Source organism: Neolamprologus brichardi, chromosome 11 (assembly GCF_056152115.1).
Source record: "Neolamprologus brichardi isolate AB-2024 chromosome 11, ASM5615211v1, whole genome shotgun sequence".
In the NCBI taxonomy this organism is placed as follows: Eukaryota; Metazoa; Chordata; class Actinopteri; order Cichliformes; family Cichlidae; genus Neolamprologus; species Neolamprologus brichardi.
Genome location: NC_142114.1, coordinates 6,500,839 through 6,519,707, shown reverse-complemented (window position 1 = coordinate 6,519,707; position 18,869 = coordinate 6,500,839). Strand labels below are relative to the sequence as shown.

Sequence of the window (18,869 nt, the reverse complement as noted above, 5' to 3'; positions counted from 1 at the left end):
ATCAAATTGATATCTTCACTTTGAGACCCTTAACTTTTCCTTTTAGCAGCACTTCAGAAATTCAGTAATTTTACCCCTTTCCAAAACCAAAATCACATTTGTTGCCCTTTGTAGTGGGCAGCAGAAATAACTTTGGCATATTTTCAACCTATAATCATGTTTCAGGAAGTGAAAGTACGGATTTTCCTCAATATTGTGGAAGGAGAGTCAGATTAGAGCTGTCAAGACATTAGGTGGACATTAGAGTACAAAGGTTAAAACACACATCAATTTAAGGTTTGATTTCTTTCTTCAGTTACCCTGTTGATTTATTCAGTTAATTATATTTGCTAAAAGTGCATTAAACTCTACCGTTTCTGTGTTTACCAGTTCCGTTTAAATGATACTGAAACTGGGTTGAAATCATTTTGTTGTTGGTGCTCATCTCTGAAGGCAGCATTAAAACTGAAATGAACGGAAAATATTCTTCAGCATATTGCTGTTGTCATATTACTGATGACTCAGATAACCTCTGAAAGGATTCAAATGAACTGGTTAGCCAATTCGGTAAGTCAAGACATGTTATTCAAGATTCACCAGCAGCCAACAGGCCCAGGATCCTCCAGCATCTCCAGGCCCAGGACTCTCCAGCAGCCACCAGGCCCGCCACCAGGCCACGGCCAGGCTCCAATAGCCCAAGACCAGGCTTCCTTATTAGCCTGCAGGCAGAACAGAATGAAACTTCAGTAGTACCATAGCCAGTTTTTGCATAAAAGATACCGACTATGGCTTGTAAAAGTGCCTAAATGGTAAATGGACGGATTCTTACACAGTGCTTTTCTACTTTCCAAGAACACTCAAAGTGCTTAACATTCTTAACATGCCACATTCATCCATTTACACAAGCACTTTCTTCTATGCTGTGTAAGGGCTTTCTACCTAACACTTGCACACATTCATACTCTGATGGATGCATGTTAGAGTAATTTAGGATTAATATCTTGTCCAGGGATATCTGGCATCCACACTGCCAAGGATTGAACCACCAACCTTCCAATCAGCAGATGACTTGGTCTACCTCCTTAGGAGGTGTCAGGAGAGCTTTCTAATACCTCTAAACAACAGAAGTTGCTATTGGATATGAACAGATTAAAGAACTGCAAAAACTGAATGAAGAAAAGGATAAAGAAAATAGCCCTCTTTGATTCTCAAGTGGATGATCTAGAGCAGTATACCCGTATGAATGGCTTAATAGTAAGTGGACTGGAGACCAAACACAGATTGTATGCTAGAGCTGTAGTGGCACAGGAAGTCACTGAGCCTACTGAAGCTGACGTCAACTCTTTGGAGCAACAAACTGTCAATTTCTTCAGTGGCAAGTGAATAACTATTAATAGTAAAGACACTGAGGTTTGCCATTCTCTGCCTTCAAAAAGTAATAGAGTAAAACCATTTATAACAATAGGCTTTGTGAATATAAAATCAAAAAGGACACGCTAAGAAGCTGTGAGGAACCAGTGTCTACATAAACGAGCATCTGACAAAGAAAAATGCAGACATAGCATGACAAGCAGCAATACTATGAAGACTAAAAACGGTTCAATCAACATGAACTGCAAACTGCAATCAAACTCAAAGGAACCCCAGAAGAACAAAAAGTTGTGGTCATTAAATTAGTTCCAGATCTGGATAAATATTAGAAATAAACTATGACAGGTTAAATGAAAATTATAATTCTCCATTAGGAATTCTTAAAAACCAACTATACATAAGAATCATATAACATGAAAAAATATGATGATAATAACTTTTCTTAGTAAAGTGAGAACCCACCTTCCCTATAAATAATCATTGCATATATATGATTTGGGACTAAAACCCTTTTAGTATACTGATCACAGACTATGGGTCTTGGAAAATGATATAGACCCTGAAAATAATTTCTACACCCATAAAGAAAAGTCCATCAATACAAAAATTCACACCAATTTTGCTTTTCCAAGATCAGCTCTATAAATTCTCTCTTGTTCACGTATTTCTTTTATCTGTTTATTTAATCACTTTTTTTAGTGTTATTTCAGGTATTCAGGTTATTTTAGTTATAACATTGTGTGTAATATAGTATAGTATAAAAATATCTTACCTGACAGAAAAAGAAAGGGAGAAGAAAGAAAGGGAAGGGGAAGCAATAATAAAAGGACAGTCTGAGGCAAGGTTTGTGAAACATGGAAGACCCCGCCCCCGCGCAGTGTTGAAAGCGCTATGTGGGTGTGTTGGTGAGTGTATAAAGTGCACAGGGTGAGTATGACTGTGTGAAAACTAGGGTGCTATTAAAACTTGTAAAACTTGCAGGGGCAACATCAGAACGAGTGTCCAAGTGTCCATAAGTTGCGATTGCTGTGCTTTGTCATCTAGCTAGCGCTGCAAAAGAGGAGCGAGGATAAAGGGGATAATGTTTTTTAAAATAGCAGTTAATTTCAAATGCAGCACTTTTATCAGCTCAACAAACTGCAGTTTATCTCACAGTGTGTTGCTAGCCTAAGGTCCAGCTGCTGTATTTCACAGGGAGACAAAATTAAGACACCTAACGTCACTAATCGATGAAGAAAGATTAAAAAACGACAGGACAAGGCAGGAGAGGAAGAAGAGAGGTTATATTTAAATGTAGGGACTGCTCAGTCTTGTTTGTGAACTGGAAATTTAAGGATTACATTAAAGATCAGATATTAAGGCCCCCCTCTACAATGTGGGCAACAGAAATTCTTTTTAATTTTCTTCTTTTTCTTTGCTCATTTTCTGATTCAAACTGAGTGCATTCATTAAAATTTAATTTTAAACAGAAGTAAAGTTTGTAATCTCAATATTATTTTCTTATTACATTAATATAGAACAAGGTTCAGGTAGCATTGCACAAAAACAGCTGGCAGAAACATCATCCGGAGAGCAACTTTTTACTTTCTTCATTTCAGTGACTGTACTTTTTCACTACTTCAACTTCTACTGGAGTATTTTTCAACACTAGTGTCTGTACTTCTACCTAAGTAGAGAATGTCTGTACTTTCCCACCTCTGGGCAGATGTGACACAACCACCCAACTGCTGCAAGGTAGAGCCCCCTCATCGCCAAAAGCCTCAGTGTCTAACTTGCAGTTTATATCTCTATCACTAAGTCTTTATCTCCTTTGCTATCACTAACTCTATCTCTGTCCCTATCTTATCTACGTCTCTATCACAAACTGTATCTCTATTTTTATCTTCATCTCTGTTGTTATCTATATCTGCCATCAGTGAGGTTTACAGAAGAAACAAAATGATTGAATGGCAGCTCTCTGGGTGAAAAATGTGCTTTTGATGCCAGAGGCAAGCTATCATCATCAATATGAACCAGCAGCTTGTTGAATCTATGCCATGTTGTATTGAGGTAGTTTTGAAAGCAAAACTCAGTCCAGTGATAACAAGGGGTCTTTACTAAAGTGTCCTGAGATATACAGCGGTAATGTATAACAATGGGATCAAGAAGATGAAGGAACAAATAAAGAAAGAAATGATAATAATAATAAGCATTGTGACGCGCTAAAAACTAGCAGTCATTTTGTGAAGGTGTGAATTTGGGTCACCAAATGCTGTGTTGCACTTTGAAGTATTATCTAGCTGTCTAGATTTTAAGCAGACTCCTGATAAAGATCTCACTTGAGGACGTACAGGAAGTGAAATCTGCTTTTCTACTGTGCTCCTCATTATAAGACTGCTGACTTTAAGACAGTTAGTTTATCTCTGAACATCTAAAGGGATCACATCAATAAAAAAATCAAAAAAAGAGTTCCTGACTTGACGTGTTCGGAAGAGACATCACTGAGATATCACCATGTCAGGTGAATACATTTTAATAGTAATGCAGAATTTAGTATATTTATAGTGTAATATCTTTCAGAGTTCTTAAAAATATATTTTTAATAATGTGTAACGTTCACAGCTGTACGAGTTGCCGCAGGGATTCAAAACCAAATGCTATAATTGAAATTATATCACAATTACTTCATGATTGCTATTTCTAAATTTAGTCTACACGTGTTTTTTTTTTTTAAAGTTTAGTCTACTCTGTTTGAAGATCATTTGTGAAATTATTCAAAAGATATGCATTGCCACAATGTCTTGTGGTTGACCTTTATATCTACTGTAATCTACAATCATCTCACCCACAAACATGTATTTTTTTTAAGGTAGACAATATGATAATAGAGTTGTACAATGATAATTATGTTAAATAACATCACTATGACCAAAACATACCAGTGTGAAAAATAATCATTAACAAACAGGCCAAATTGAATAGTAACGTTTAGGTAGGTAGGTTTATAATTGTACAAGCTGACGCTGGATTTATGGCTTTAAAGCCATTTAATGACCTTTCTTCAGAATAGTTACAGGTTTAAATCATAGACAAGGAGACTTAAATCCTACTTTAATACAGGAGCGTCACATTATGGATTGATGTGAAGTGGTGAGAACTTTCCTAAGGAAGGAGTACCTGTGACAACCAAAAGGTGGCAATCAATTATCAACTGGCTGGGGGCCAAAAGCCCAAAGCAGCAGAGCTGAATGGAGTAGCATTTGTGGTGCTCATGGTTAAGGAAATTTCCCTTTTCAAACAGCAACATGTCAGCAAGAATACTACTGCTACTACTTTAACTAGCACGTTCTTCTTCTGTCCCAATAAAAACGGATGAAGCAGCAATACTATTTAATTTTCTATTCACCTTCCCCAGGAGACAAAAATCCCCCCCAAAAAAATTATGTATATATATATATATGTATATATTTTTTTCTTTATCCAGATAATACAATTAAATTTTTACATTTGATCAACTTGCATATGTTTTTGACTATGCATCTTAATATTTGCAAACAGAGTTGAAAGACTATTACTGATACTACTACTAGTACTAATGACACCATTCTCTCTCTCAGCAGAATTTAATGACACAGAAGACAATTATGGCAATTACAGTGATTTTGATTATGGAGACTATGCTCCAGCCAACTCTACCGATGTAAAGGAATTCAGCCAAGCGTTTCTTGCTATTCTCTATAGTTTGGTTTTCATCCTGGGCTTCATAGGTAGGTGTGTCTTCTTTTGTCTATATTGTGGGATTGTATTGTATTTACACATTGCAGGGGTCTGTTGTCCCTTATGGGAACAGAAAGCACGTTTTAGGCCTAAACTCTGTATGCAGGTGTGTTTATGTGCAACACAACAATATGAGACCGACAGAGAGAAAGAGACTGAATATGTAACAGTGTGACATTTACACTTATTGCATCTTTTCTCACAAAGGTAATGGGCTAGTGGTGTGTGTCCTGGTGAAGCATCGCAATCAGAGCAACCTGACAGACATCTGCCTCTTCAACCTGGCTCTCTCTGACCTCCTCTTCGTCTTCACGCTGCCTTTCTTCTCTCACAACGCCAGGGTCGGCCAGTGGACTTTTGGAGACTTCATGTGCCGTTTGATCTCCGGCTCTCACCACATTGGCTTCTTCAGCAGCATCTTCTTCATGGTTGTCATGACGCTGGACCGCTACATGATCATCATGCACGCTCACAGAGTTGCACGTTATCGCACAAAGAGGGCAGCCATCATTCTGACCGTGCTCGTTTGGATGCTGAGCTTGTTTGTCTCTCTGCCGGATTTTATCTTCATACAGGAAATAAAAGAGTCCCAGAAGTTTGGATGTGACTATCCCGAGGAGAGAAAAATCTGGGAGCATTACAACCTGTTCACCACAAATGTGCTGGGTCTTGTGATTCCCGTGCTGGTGATGGTAGGTTGCTACTCCAGGATCATCCCCAGGCTGGTAAACATGAGGACCGCAAAGAAGCACCGCATCGTCAAGCTGATCATCTGTATAGTGGTTGTATTTTTCTTGCTCTGGGCTCCATATAACATTTCCCTTTTCCTGGAGTTTCTTCAGGAAAGAGAAATAATCCTCAATGATGAAACCTGGTACAAAAATGTAAACCTGTCAATAACAGTGACGGAGGCCTTAGCTTACACTCACTGCTGTCTGAACCCCATCATATATGCTTTTGTGGGAGAGAAGTTTATGAGACGAGCCTTGCAGCTGCTGAAAAAGTTGATGCCTGGTTACAGCAGAGATCTGACAGACAGCTCATTCAGGAGGAGCTCAGTTATGTCCAGGGGCTCTGAAATCACCTCCTCCTTTAAACTGTAGAAGGTGGAGGGCAGTTGTAAGTATTTTGACACAAATGTTTCACCCTGTTATTACTGCAGACCATGCATCATGTTTGTTTTGTTCATTTGGTCACTTCTATTTGACAAATATCACAGTGTTCTTCACCTGTGAGTCACCTCTCTGCATACGTTTGGACCCTTTGCATTTACATTGGTTTATATTTGATTCTGACCATAAGATTGTAGAAGTAAATTCTGCCTACTTATAAAATTAACATGTTAGCACTGCTAACTGCTTTATAGAATCTCTAGTATCTTACTATGTGATGCCCTTCCTTGTTTTGCTCAGGCTGACTTACATTAGATGGTCCATTAAACTGAACCTGCTGTTTATAGCAACTTGTAACAGTTTGCTTTGTTCTTCACACATTTTTAATGAGTTTGCTATTTTGCAGAAATGCACCAAAAATAGCGTACAACAGTTTTAGATTTTCTTTGCGCAAAAGAAGATGTGAAATAGCTGCATGTGTGAATCGTAATTCTCTCTATTTCCACATTGTTTTCTGATGTTCAGCCTTATATAGTTATTTTGTTTGTAGTATTATGTTGTGGTTCCTTGTATTTGTCATTGTTTACCAATGGAGCTGATTGGAGTCAGGCATTCAATCATCTGTTATCCGAATTTTGTATTATTGCTTTGCTAAGACAATAAATGATACTGCAGATCTCGAACTCATGTCACATGAAGGTCATCAAGTGGACTGTCATGTTGGAGAAGTACATTATTGCTTTTGAGAAGAATATTTGCAGCGAGCATGTTCTTTTGTTTCTCATTGTTATTGTAATGACAAATTCTGTACACAGAGATGAAAAGAAAGAAGATCAAAAGTTCTTTGAGACGGAGGTAGTTGTTCACCATCATAAAACAGCAGCATGATGTCATACAGAGTACCATTAGTGGAGGTAGACTTTATCGATAGTTAGAATATTCAGGGAAAGTTGATCAAGTTAAGCTTTTGAATTATTTTTGTTTGTAAAGATTAGTATTATAGATTTTTTTTAACAAGTATTATTTTTTGAAACGAAACAAACAAAACACCTCTTTATCTGAAAACATTTTTCAGTGTCTCTTTTTTTACTCATATTAACACAAAAGGCCAGTTTTGCTGAAAAATACAACTCCTTTGTCTGGTGAAAGTACGTTTCAGGATAAGCAGTAACAAGCCCCTTCATCTCCTTAAATTAAATTAATCCTTTTTTAAAAAAAGAATAAAGACGTGATGAGTCCTTTAGGTGTACAAATGGAATAGTTTTGCCACTGCATCAAATATTACCTGGAATGGTAAATGGCCTGCATTTGTATAGCGCTTTACACAGTCTCTAAGGACCCCAAAGTGCTTTACACTATATTCAGTCATTCACCCATTCACACACACATTCACACACTGGCAATGGCAAGCTACGTTGTAGCCACAGCTGCCCTGGGGCGCACTGACAGAGGTGAGGCTGCCGGACACTGGCGCCCTCTGACCACCACCAGTAGGCAACCATGGGGTTAGTATCTTGCCCAAGGATATTTGGCATGCAGCCAGGAGGCAGCGTGGGATCGAACCACCGATCTTCTGATTAGCGGCTGACCTGCTCTGCCACCTGAGCTACAGCCACCCCAGGAAACAGTTCAGTAATCCAAAAATAATGTTTTTTTTCCCCATGTAGAATTCAAATACTTGGAATTTTCATATTTTCACATACAGTATGTTAATAAAAGGTTCAAAGGATATGAGTGACAACTGTTGCAAAACTGAACAGATTGTGTGACTACATGCAGACATGGTGAAGTTCACCCAATGAAGTTCAAGGTGAGCATCAAAATGTCAAAGAAAGCTGACTTAAGGGACGTTGAAGACAGGATGGTTTGCAGTGCCAAAGGGGATGGTGTATGTACTTCAGAAAATAAAAATGAGCATTCAGACATGCAGTCGTGGTCAAGTCAACCTGCTAAAGTTCACAGTGAGCATCAGAATAGAGAACATTTCTATTAAAGTGTCCTGTGAGTGTAGAATCTATGATGAGCAGCCGGGCTGTACGACAGTGAGACCAATAAGAGGAAGAAACAAATAATAATAGTAGCGAAAATGATACTAATAAAGTCTCTTGTACTTTATATAAAACCCAGCAGTCATTTTGTAAAGGTGTGAAGTTGTACCACCATATGTTGTGTATTTGTAATGATCTCACTTAAGGACAAACAGGAAGTGAAATCTGCTTTTCTTATTTTGCACTTCTCATTATCAGATTGCTGACTTTAAGACTGTTAGTTAATTCCTCCATATCTAAAGACATCACATCAATAAAACACGAAAAAACAAGCCTTGTGTTGTGTTTGGAACAAAGAGAACAACAAAGTTTCGGAGCGTTACAACCTGTTCACCACAAATGTGCTGGGTCTTGTGATTCCCGTGCTGGTGATGGTAGGTTGCTACTCCAGGATCATCCCCAGGCTGGAAAACAAGAGGACCGCAAAGAAGCACCGCATCGTCAAGCTGATAATTTGTTTAGTGGTTGTATTTTTCTTGCTGTGGGCTCCATATAACATTTCCCTTTTCCTGGAGTTCCTTAAGGAAAGAGAAATAATCCTCAATGATGAAACATGGGAGGAAAATATATGGCTGTTAGTAGCAGTAATCGAGGCCTTTGCTTACACTCACTGCTGTCTGAATCCCATCATATATGCTTTTGTGGGAGAGAAGTTTATGATACGAGCCTTGCAGCTGCTGAAAAAGTTGATGCCCGCAGAGATGACAACTCATTTAGTACACATTCAAATCCTCTGATGTCACCTCCACTTTTATCTAGTAACTTTTTTTGCTCGTTACTTCACAATTTAACACCCCTGTGTCAGATGTTATTGGGATTCAGTGCTGCATAAATGAAACTGAACTGAACTGAAGGTGTAGGGCAGACGTAACTCGTTTGGCATGAATGTTTCACCTTGTTATTACTGCAGGCTGTGTCTTGTTCATGTTGTTTTTGTTTGTTTGGTCACTTCCTTGTTCTGCTCAGGCTAAATTAAACTTTTTGGTCTGTTAAACTGAGCCTGCTGTGTATAGAATCTGTAACAGTTTACTTTCCTTCACACATTTTTTTCATGAGCTTCCATGTTTGCAGAAAAATACAAAAAACGGGCATAAAATGGTTTCAGATCTCCTTTGTACAAAACTTGCTCATTGCCTTACTGTCATTCCTATTTATACCTACTTCCACAGTTTCATGTTTTATGCTCTTCTTCTTCACTTGTTCTACGTTATGGTTCCTTATATTTGTCATTACTTGGCACTGGGGTTGATTCAAGTCAGACATCCATTCATCTCTTATCCCGATTTTGTTCTCTTGAAACAATAAATGATAATGCAAATCTTGAACTTACATCAAATGAAGGTCATAAATTGGATTGTCATGTTGGAGAAGTGCATTGTTCATTCTGAGAATATATTTGCAGTGAGAATGTTACTGCATTGACAAAATCTGTAGTAAAAGTGAAAATTAAATCTGCATTTCTTCTTTTTTGTGCTCCTCGTTATCAGACTGCTGACTTTAAGACAGTCAATCTCTGCACATCTAAAGAGATCACATCAATAAAAAAACAAAAAAGAGAAACCTTGAATTATAATTCCTGACTTCACCTGATTTAAAACGACATCACTGCTATATGACCATGTCAGGTAAATATCTTTGAACAGTAATACAAAGTATATATATATATAAAAAAAAAAATTCCCGCTCGCCCCTGCGGGCAGTCAGTCCGGATCCTACCAGAGCTTGGATCCTACCAGAGGCCTGGAAGCTTGAGGGTCCTGTCAGTAGGTGTGAACCATGTAGGGGCCTGGTGCTGCCCAACTCTTCATACTGGAGACACTTCCTTGGATGTCTGCCACTGTGATGGTTACTGGACTCTGTTCAGGGAGGTTGCTGTGGTGTGTCCTCAGATCCACTAGCCACTGAGCATTGCCGTTATGGGTTGCGTCCTTCTCCCATATGCTCTTCCAGTATTGCAGTATGTACATATATATATATATTTTTAATATAAATACATATATATATATATATATATATATATATATATATATATATATATATATATATGTATTAGGGGTGCAACGATATACAAAATTCACGGTTAGGTTCGATACTTTGGTGTTACGGTTCAAGATTTTCTCGATAAAAAAAAAAGTTCATGCCTTTTTAATTGGTCATTCATTAAAATTATAAATATATATTTTAACTCAAAAGTACAGTTTTTAAATTTAATGTTGCTGAAACAACAAAGTAATAAAAAAAATAAATCTATCTGATCGAGAAATCACTCATCTTTGGAAAAGAGAGTTTATTACAGAGAAATGGCTCTTTCCAAAATAAAAGCTATACTATACGCTTCTTCTGGGCTATATTCTCAGCAGCATATTAAACATATCAGGTCCCCATAAGGAGAATCATGTGCTAACGGCTGTTTAAATGACTCCGGTAAAGTTTGTAGCATGCATGCTTTTTGTTTTTGTCTGCTTCCACTTGTCTTGTCACTAGGATGATGTCTGTCACGTTTTAGTTAATGGACTCAGGCGCAGACCAGGAATCTTTGCAGAGTTAACAATCAGTTTATTTACACAACAACACCTGGTGATACTATTTACAACGTGCTGGAGGGAGGGGAGGGAGGTCCAGGGTTCCGGGGTATGTGAGGGGAAAGACGGGAATCAGAAGCACTCCAGAGGCTCTCTCTCTTCACTCCCCACACTGGGGAAACACAAATCCACTCACTCGTCCACACGGAAATAGGCAGGCAGGGAAAGGTCCGGGGTAGATCTGCACACAGAGACGGGGTTAATGACGAACAGACGGAAACAACTTTACGGAGTTTAGCTCACTAATGGTTGAGAGACTGACGCTGATAGCTCAAAGATCCAGTGACGAGTGATACAGTGCTGCCGTCTTAAATCGGCCTTGCGATCATCCCGATAGGCAGCAGGTGCGTGGGCCAGGGGTGGGAGCCCATAACGAGCACTGCCTGGCAGGTGAGAGAGAGAGAGAGAAAACATGTTGCCTAATACAGGATCAGGTGGTGATGCACAGGGACCATGACAATGTCGGCGTAAATGTGCAGTCATATTCGTTGTGTTCCCACTAGTGCTGTCAGCGTTAATCTCGTTAAAATGACATTAACGCCATAACGTGGCAAATCTCCGTTAACGAGTTACCGCGGATCGCCCCGTGTGTGGGGCTGGACGGCGTCAACACGTTAACAAGCTAACTGCGCTAACGCACTAGTTCCCACCAATTGAGCATTGCGTGGCACATTCAACATACTGTTTTACTTTTGTCCATGACGTGCTTACCATCAGGGTCATGCTTCACATGAAAACCGAGATCTGAATGAGGGTGGGGGAGGTTCAATTTCGGGTAGCGTTGAGGCAGTTGTCATTTTGCAACGAGTTTAGCTTCTGTCTTGCTAGCTTGCACTGCGCTCAGTGGATCTGCACTCGACAGTGCAGCCTAGGCGGAGTAGCAGTGTTGCCAACTTAGCGACTTTGTCGCTATATTAAGCGAGTTTTCAGACCCCCTAGTGACTTTTTTTCTAAAAAAAGTCGCTAAAAAAAGACGTGAAAGACTTTACAAAAAACAATAATTGCTAAAAGAAATTTAATTTGTAGTTCTAAATAAATTCTAAATGCATTTAGGACGTTTTTTGCTCACTTTATGTCTCGTCCACGATGTTATTTCTCTCTCCAGCAGCGTAGGTTACAATTACATTAGCATGACCAATTATGCAAATTAGGTGATGACGTCATTTAGCGACTTCTAGCGACTTTTAGGACAACCAATAGCGATTTTCCTTACTGAGGAGTTGGCAACACTGCGGAGTAGTCGAACGCAGATCCACTGAGCACTCAACACAGACAACATCGTCAGAAGAAAAGTTGATAAAATAAATAAAAATTTGTATTGTTCATACATATGCGTACAGAACCGAAAGCACTGTATCGAATAGTTCAATATCTATACGAGTATTGTTGCACCCCTAATATATATATATATATATATATATATATATATATATATACAGTGTTGGGAAGGTTACTTTTAAAATGTATTCCATTACAGAATACATGCCCCAAAATGTATTCTGTAACGTATTCTGTTACATTACTCAATGAGAGTAACGTATTCTGAATACTTTGGATTACTTAATATATTATCATGCTGTTTACAACTACATGAATGTACTATTGCTGTGATTTATTACTGTTACTGAAGGTCCGCGGCTCCGAACTGTAGTAAAGGGACCTCTGGCTAATACGGGGTCCTGGGGTCTTGCCTGGTGTGATAGACCCCAGCCTCTATGGATCTTGTACTCAGAGCTTGTTCTTGTGCTGCCATGATTAGTGCCTCTGTGCTATCTTTTAGTCCAGCTTTGTCCAGCCACTGGTAGGATTTCTGGATATCAGCCACCTCCTCTATCTGCCGGTGGTACATACCGTGCAGGGACCTGTCCTTCCATGATGGTTCCTCGTCTCCCTCCTCTTTCTTGGGTTTCTGCTGCCTGAGGTATTCACTGAGCACGCTGTCAGTTGGGGCCATCTTCGTGATGTATTCTTGGATGTTCGTTGTCTCATCCTGGACTGTGGTGCTGACACTCACCAGTCCCCGGCCCCCTTCCTTCCGCTTAGTGTACAGCCTCAGGGTGCTGGACTTGGGGTGAAACCCTCCATGCATGGTAAGGAGCTTTCTTGTCTTTATGTCAGTGGCTTCTATCTCCTCCTTTGGCCAGCCTATTACCCCAGCAGGGTACCTGATCACAGGCAGGGCGTAGGTGTTGATGGCCCGGATCTTGTTCTTACCGTTCAACTGACTCCTCAGGACTTGCCTGACCCTCTGCAGGTACTTGGTGGTTGCAGCTTTCCTAGCGGCCTCTTCATGGTTCCCACTCGCCTGCGGGATCCCCAGGTACTTGTAACTGTCCTCTATGTCTGCAATGTTGCCTTCTGGTAGTTCAATCCCCTCAGTTCTGACTACCTTCCCTCTCTTTGTTACCATCCGACTACACTTCTCCAGCCCGAACGACATTCCAATGTCATTGCTGTATAGCCTGGTAGTGTGGATCAGTGAATCGATGTCTCGTTCACTCTTGGCATACAGCTTGATGTCATCCATGTACAGGAGGTGGCTGACAACTGCTCCGTTCCGTAGTAGCTGGTTCATTTGTGCTGCCAGACGCTCGTGGAGTGCAGTCAGCTTCTTTAGCCAGTAGGCGTGAACCATGTCGGGCCCTGGTGCTGTCCAACTCTTCATACTGGAGACCCTTTCTTGGATATCTGCCACTGTGATGGTTACTGGACCCTGTTCAGGGAGGTCGCTATGGTCTGCCCTCAGATCCACTAGCCACTGAGCATTGCCGTTATGGGTTGCGTCCTTCTCCCATATGCTCTTCCAGTATTGCTCCGTCTCCAGCCTTGGTGGTGCTGTTCTCTTATTATTGTTCCCTTGCCACTGAGAGTACACCTTTGCTGGTTCTGTGGAGAACAGCTGGTTTATTCTCCTGCCTTCTATCTCTCTGGTGTACCTCCTCAAGCGGCTGGCCAAGGCTGTGAGTCGTTGCTTGGCAGTTTCCAAGGCCTCAGGTATGGACAGCTTGCTGTATTTCTTATGCACCTTCTTCATCGCACCTTTCTGCAACTCCGTTAGTTGGCTAACCTCCCTCCAAGCTACTTGGAGGGTACTGCCCCTTGTGGCTGTTCAACTTGTAGCCAAGCATCTCACTGATCACTGCTGCTGTATTGTAGATCAGCTTGTTAGTGTCGGTAATCGTGGTTGTAGGTATTGTCCGTAGTGCTGCATTAACATCATCTAGCAGACCTTCTGAGGGTACTTCACGTAATCTTGGTAACCGGCTACGGGGGATCCAGGTTTAGTCGTTATAGTGTGGCTTAGAAGTATTTAGCCGAAGTGTATTTTATTTATGTTAGTTCTTTTTTAACTTGTAGTTTTAGAAATATAAAATTAAAATTATATTCTATAATTTTTTCATCGCTCAAAATAAGCGTCACACTCACGGAAGCCGGTATACCCGCCGAAACACCGTGCAATTATCGAGATTTGCTGTACGCATACAGCCGGCTGTAGCTTTTCAGCTCACAGCCGGCTGCACACACCAACACAACAGCATAGATAGCACAGATGTTAAGGCGGCGAGGCGTGCCGCTCAGGTGCATCTGCCTCCCCTGCAGCGGCGCTGCAGACCACGCCTTGCCACACACATTAACCAGGTAAAATACATATTTAGGCAGAATTTTGCAAATATCTATTTTTCATTTTTTAGCAGCAATAATTCTTTTTTTCCAATGCTTTTTTAAAAGTCAGGTCAAGGCTCCAAAAGCCTAAAGGCGATATAAGGGTGGCGGCTCACAACAGTTTTTGTTTGCTACATGGATCATTTTAGTTCAGCTGGGTGTCTTTCCTTTTGTTATATTTCTTTAAGAGTTCAAAATGTGTTCATTACATAAATAAAATGTCATTTTCTCATTAGCACTTCAAGGATTTCATAAGCAACACATCTTAGTTGTTCACACAAAGCATAAAGGTAAAAAATAATATATACAGTGTTATCTTCATTTTAGATGTCAAAAAGTATTTGACAAGTATTTGGCTCCCAGTGTTTTCTTTTGCGTGAAAACCGGGTTCAAATGGCTCTTTCGGTGTTAAAGGTTGCTGGCCCCTGGGCACAACCCTTGCCTTTGCCATTACCAAGGTGGACTGAACCACCAAAGACTGGTGCGGCAAATTGCTTTGACTTAATGCTCCTTTCAACTCCAAAGTTCTTGTTGTGGAAGTTTTCATTTAGTAAAACTGCAGACAAGCAGTGAGCTGTAGCTACCATCCTTTAATAAAATACAGCAAACCCAAGCTTGGTGACAGAGCGGCCATTGCGGGGCCGGCAGAGTCTCCCCTGGACCCAGCACAGCCCTGGGTTTAAATATTTTTATTATGAACTGATGTGAATTGAAGTGACAACCTTTCCCGAGGAGGGAGTACTACACCTGTGACTGCCAAAAGGTTGGAAAAAAGTTAGCATTATCAGCTAGCTGGGAGCCAAAACAGCAGAGTTGAATTGAGTATATTTTTTTGTTTGATAGCAAAGGAAAAAGACCTTTAAAAACAGCAACATATCAGCAACAATAGCTTTTAAACGGGCTACTTCAACTTGCACTTTCTTCTTCTGTTACAATAAAAATGGGTGAAGACATGTTATTAACTGTAGCCTAAATTTCTACTCAGCTCTACCAGGATCATGGGTCTACACTAATACACAATAGCTGTTTTGATGTAGTATTCATTTTCACTGCCTGTAATGAAAAATAAAATGATAAGCAATAAATAAATAACAAAGACCTAAATAATAAACACTCTTCCTCTCTCTCTCTCTCTCAGCAGGATATTATGACTCAGAAGACTATTACCGCAATTATAGTGATTTTGATTATGGAGACTATGCCAGTGGGATTAAGAAGGTCCTCAAAGTATTCCTTCCACCGCCCAACCATTTTCTCAGTGGAAGTCAGCATTGCTCCACCCGCACTATACACAGTGCAGGTAGCACACCGCTTTCCCCTCCTGAGTCACCCGGCGGTTTGCCAGAATCTCTTCGAGGCAGTGCGAAAGTCTTTCCATGGCCTCTCCAAACTCCCCCCACACCCGAGTTTTTGCTCCAGCCACTGCCCGTGACGCGTTTCGCCTGGCCTGTCGGTACCTATCAGCTGCCTCCGAAGTCCCACAGGCTAACCAAGCCCAATAGGACTCCTTCTTCAGCTTGGTGGCTTCCCTCACCTCTGGTGTCCACCATTTGGTTCGGGGGTTACCAACAGACACCAACCACCTTGCTGCCACTGCTCAGTGCAGTGGCCGCAATGGACATGCTGAACATGGTCCATCCCGACTCAATGTCCCCAGTCTCCTTCTGAATACTGTTGAAGATCTGCCGGAGGTGTGCGTCGAAGATCTCACAAACTGGGGCCAAATGAAATATTTGGGCTTAACCTTGACAAAATCAATATCCGCTATGTTTGAGACAAACTGCAATCAGGTGGAAGGTAACATAAAAAAAGAATTAGGACTGTGGTCAACAATACCTACAAATTTCTACTCTAGAATCCAAATAATAAAGATAACCATTCTCCCAAGATTGCTGTACTTGTACCAATCACTCCCACTTCCTATACCTCAAAGTAAATATAAAATATGGGAAAAAATGGTCACACGGTTTTTAAGGGATGGGAAAAAGCCAAGAACAAGGACAACAACACTGCAACTCCCGAAGTGTAAGGGAGGGATGGCTTTCCCCAATCTTAGGGAATACTTTTATGCAGCTCAATTTAGACCAGATTATGAGGCTAAGGAAATTGAGCGAGAAATCGAGGGAAACAAAATACAAATTTTTATCTCTTACAAACAACTAATGACCTCTTATAGAAGTAGAATGAACCAAATTGTGAAATTTACATTAGAAATATGGCACACAGTAATAGAAAAATGCCAGTTAAAGGAAAAATTATTTTTGCTGAAATGATTCAGACAAGATTAAAAAATTTAAACCGGGACAATGGGACCAAACGTTTAAGCAATGGAAATTAAAAGGGATTACAGCAGTTTGTACACTAATGAAAAATGGAACACTAATGAGTTTCCAACAACTAAAAAATAAATACAAATTGGAAAATAGAGACTTTTTTAGATACCTGCAAGTAAGGGATTATGGCACAAAACAAATAAAGACCAACTGGTTTAAAAAACCACTGGGTATAATCAGACTAGTGAACAATTGCTATGAGCAAAAACAATTCAAAGCAATTTCCACCTTTTACAGATCATTAGAAGAAGCTAGACAGGATACAACCTGTTACCTTAAAAAGAAATGGGAAACTGAACTGACCATAAATATAACAGAGAAAGAATGGCTCAGTATGAGTGAAGCACAACACAGTTCAACGAATTCGCCGTTGTGGAGGGAATTTTGCTGGAAAAATCTGACCCGTTTTTTCATAACACCCCAAATTAAAAGCAAACAGATCTCAAGTCCACAGAACTGTTGGGGGTCATATGGAGAAACGGAAGCTGATCATTCACACGTATTTTGGAAGTGCATAAAAATAAAAAAGTACTGCGAAGATCTCAAAATGAACATGGATAATATTCTTGGTTATGCACTCCCAAACACCTGCCAAATGATGTTCCTTGGAAACATAAAGGATCTGGTAAAGAAGGAGGAAATGTATCTAGTAAAAATAATTCTAGCCGCAACAAAGAAAGCAATCATAAAGAACTGGCTACAACCAGACCCTCCCACTCAACAAGATTGGATTAGGATTGTAGAAGGCATCTCAGAGATGTAACTAATTACATACAATATTAGACTGATGGGATGTAAATATGATAGACAATGGGGGAAGTGGAAAGCTTGTTTAAGTTGCACCTTACAACATACTCAGAAATCTGCATGTGATAAAAGGTGAAAAAAAGTAATGTAAACTCCAGACTGTTTGTTTGTTTGTAATGTTCTTTAGTGTAATGTTTTCAATACTAACTAAAATTAATAAATTGCAAAATAACAACATGTGAACAGCAGAGAGAAAGAGACTGTTACAGAAAGAATATGTAACAGTGTGACAGGTGCACTTATTATATATCTTTTCTCACAAAGGCAATGAACTAGTTGTGTGTCCTGGTGAAGCACCACAATCAGTGCAACCTGACAGACATCTGCCTCTTCAACCTGGCTCTCTCTGACTTCACTTCACGTTACCTTTCTACTCTCACAATGCCAGGGTCGGCCAGTGGACTTTTGGAGACTTCATGTGCCGTTTGATCTCCGGGTCTCACCACATTGGCTTCTTCAGCAGCATCTTCTTCATGGTTGTCATGACGCTGGACCGCTACATGATCATTGTGCACGCTCACAGGGTTGCACGTTATCGCACAAAGAGGGCAGCCATCATTCTGACCGTGCTCGTTTGGATGCTGAGCTTGTTTGTCTCTCTGCCATATTTTATCTTCATATAGGAAACAAAAGAGTCCCAGAAGTTTGGATGTGACTATCCCGAGGAGAGAAAAGTCTGGGAGCGTAATAATAAATAAAAATTTATTGCTGTCAGTAGCAGTAACGGAAGCCTTAGCTTATACTCACTGCTGCCGGAATCCAACCATATATGCTTTTGTGGGAGAGAAGTTCATGAGACGAGCCTTGCAGGTGCTGAAATAGTTGGTGCCTGGTACAGCTGCTCATTCAGGAGAAGTAAGGTTCGCATTTTAAAACGTTTTTTTTTTGGCATTTGGGTTTGCTTTTTATGTTCACTTGGCCAGGTGCAATATTAGTCAGGCAATGTGCAATCCCTGTTTTAACTTGGGCACACACCATATGAAAATTAAGTCTTTCATAGGTGCTCATGGTGAACATGATTTGCTGTGTGTAAGATAAGATAAGATAAGATAAGATAAGATAAGATAAGATAAGATAAGATAAGATAAGATACAGTTTACATGTGGAATTTTTTTTTGGTCACAGCAGAGTTAAGAGGAGTAAAAATAAAAAAATACAAAAGAATAAGATAAGATAAAACATAATAACATACTATACAAAATAGAATAAATGACAGTC

At 40.0% G+C, this 18,869-nt stretch overlaps 1 protein-coding gene and 1 pseudogene across 1 annotated transcript; both read left to right on the top strand.

The window, feature by feature from the left end:
* The first annotated feature begins 4,924 nt into the window (after positions 1 to 4,924).
* Positions 4,925 to 6,209, top strand: LOC102786306 (C-C chemokine receptor type 1-like). The gene is made up of 2 exons (XM_087847908.1): positions 4,925 to 5,096; positions 5,314 to 6,209. The coding sequence occupies exons 1-2, from the start codon at positions 4,925 to 4,927 to the stop codon at positions 6,207 to 6,209; spliced, it is 1,068 nt and encodes a 355-aa protein (XP_087704034.1).
* An 11,188-nt stretch (positions 6,210 to 17,397) lies between these two features.
* LOC148100458 (C-C chemokine receptor type 5-like) lies at positions 17,398 to 18,473 on the top strand (annotated as a pseudogene).
* Positions 18,474 to 18,869: the final 396 nt, after the last annotated feature.

What these genes read in the sequence shown, in the direction of transcription:
- LOC102786306 (XM_087847908.1), top strand. Translation starts at nt 4,925, where the DNA reads ATGACACCATTCTCTCTCTCAGCAGAATTTAATGACACAGAAGACAAT. An exon ending in TTTCATCCTGGGCTTCATAG is followed by an intron (nt 5,097 to 5,313) that starts GTAGGTGTGTCT and finishes TTTCTCACAAAG; the next exon opens with GTAATGGGCTAGTGGTGTGT.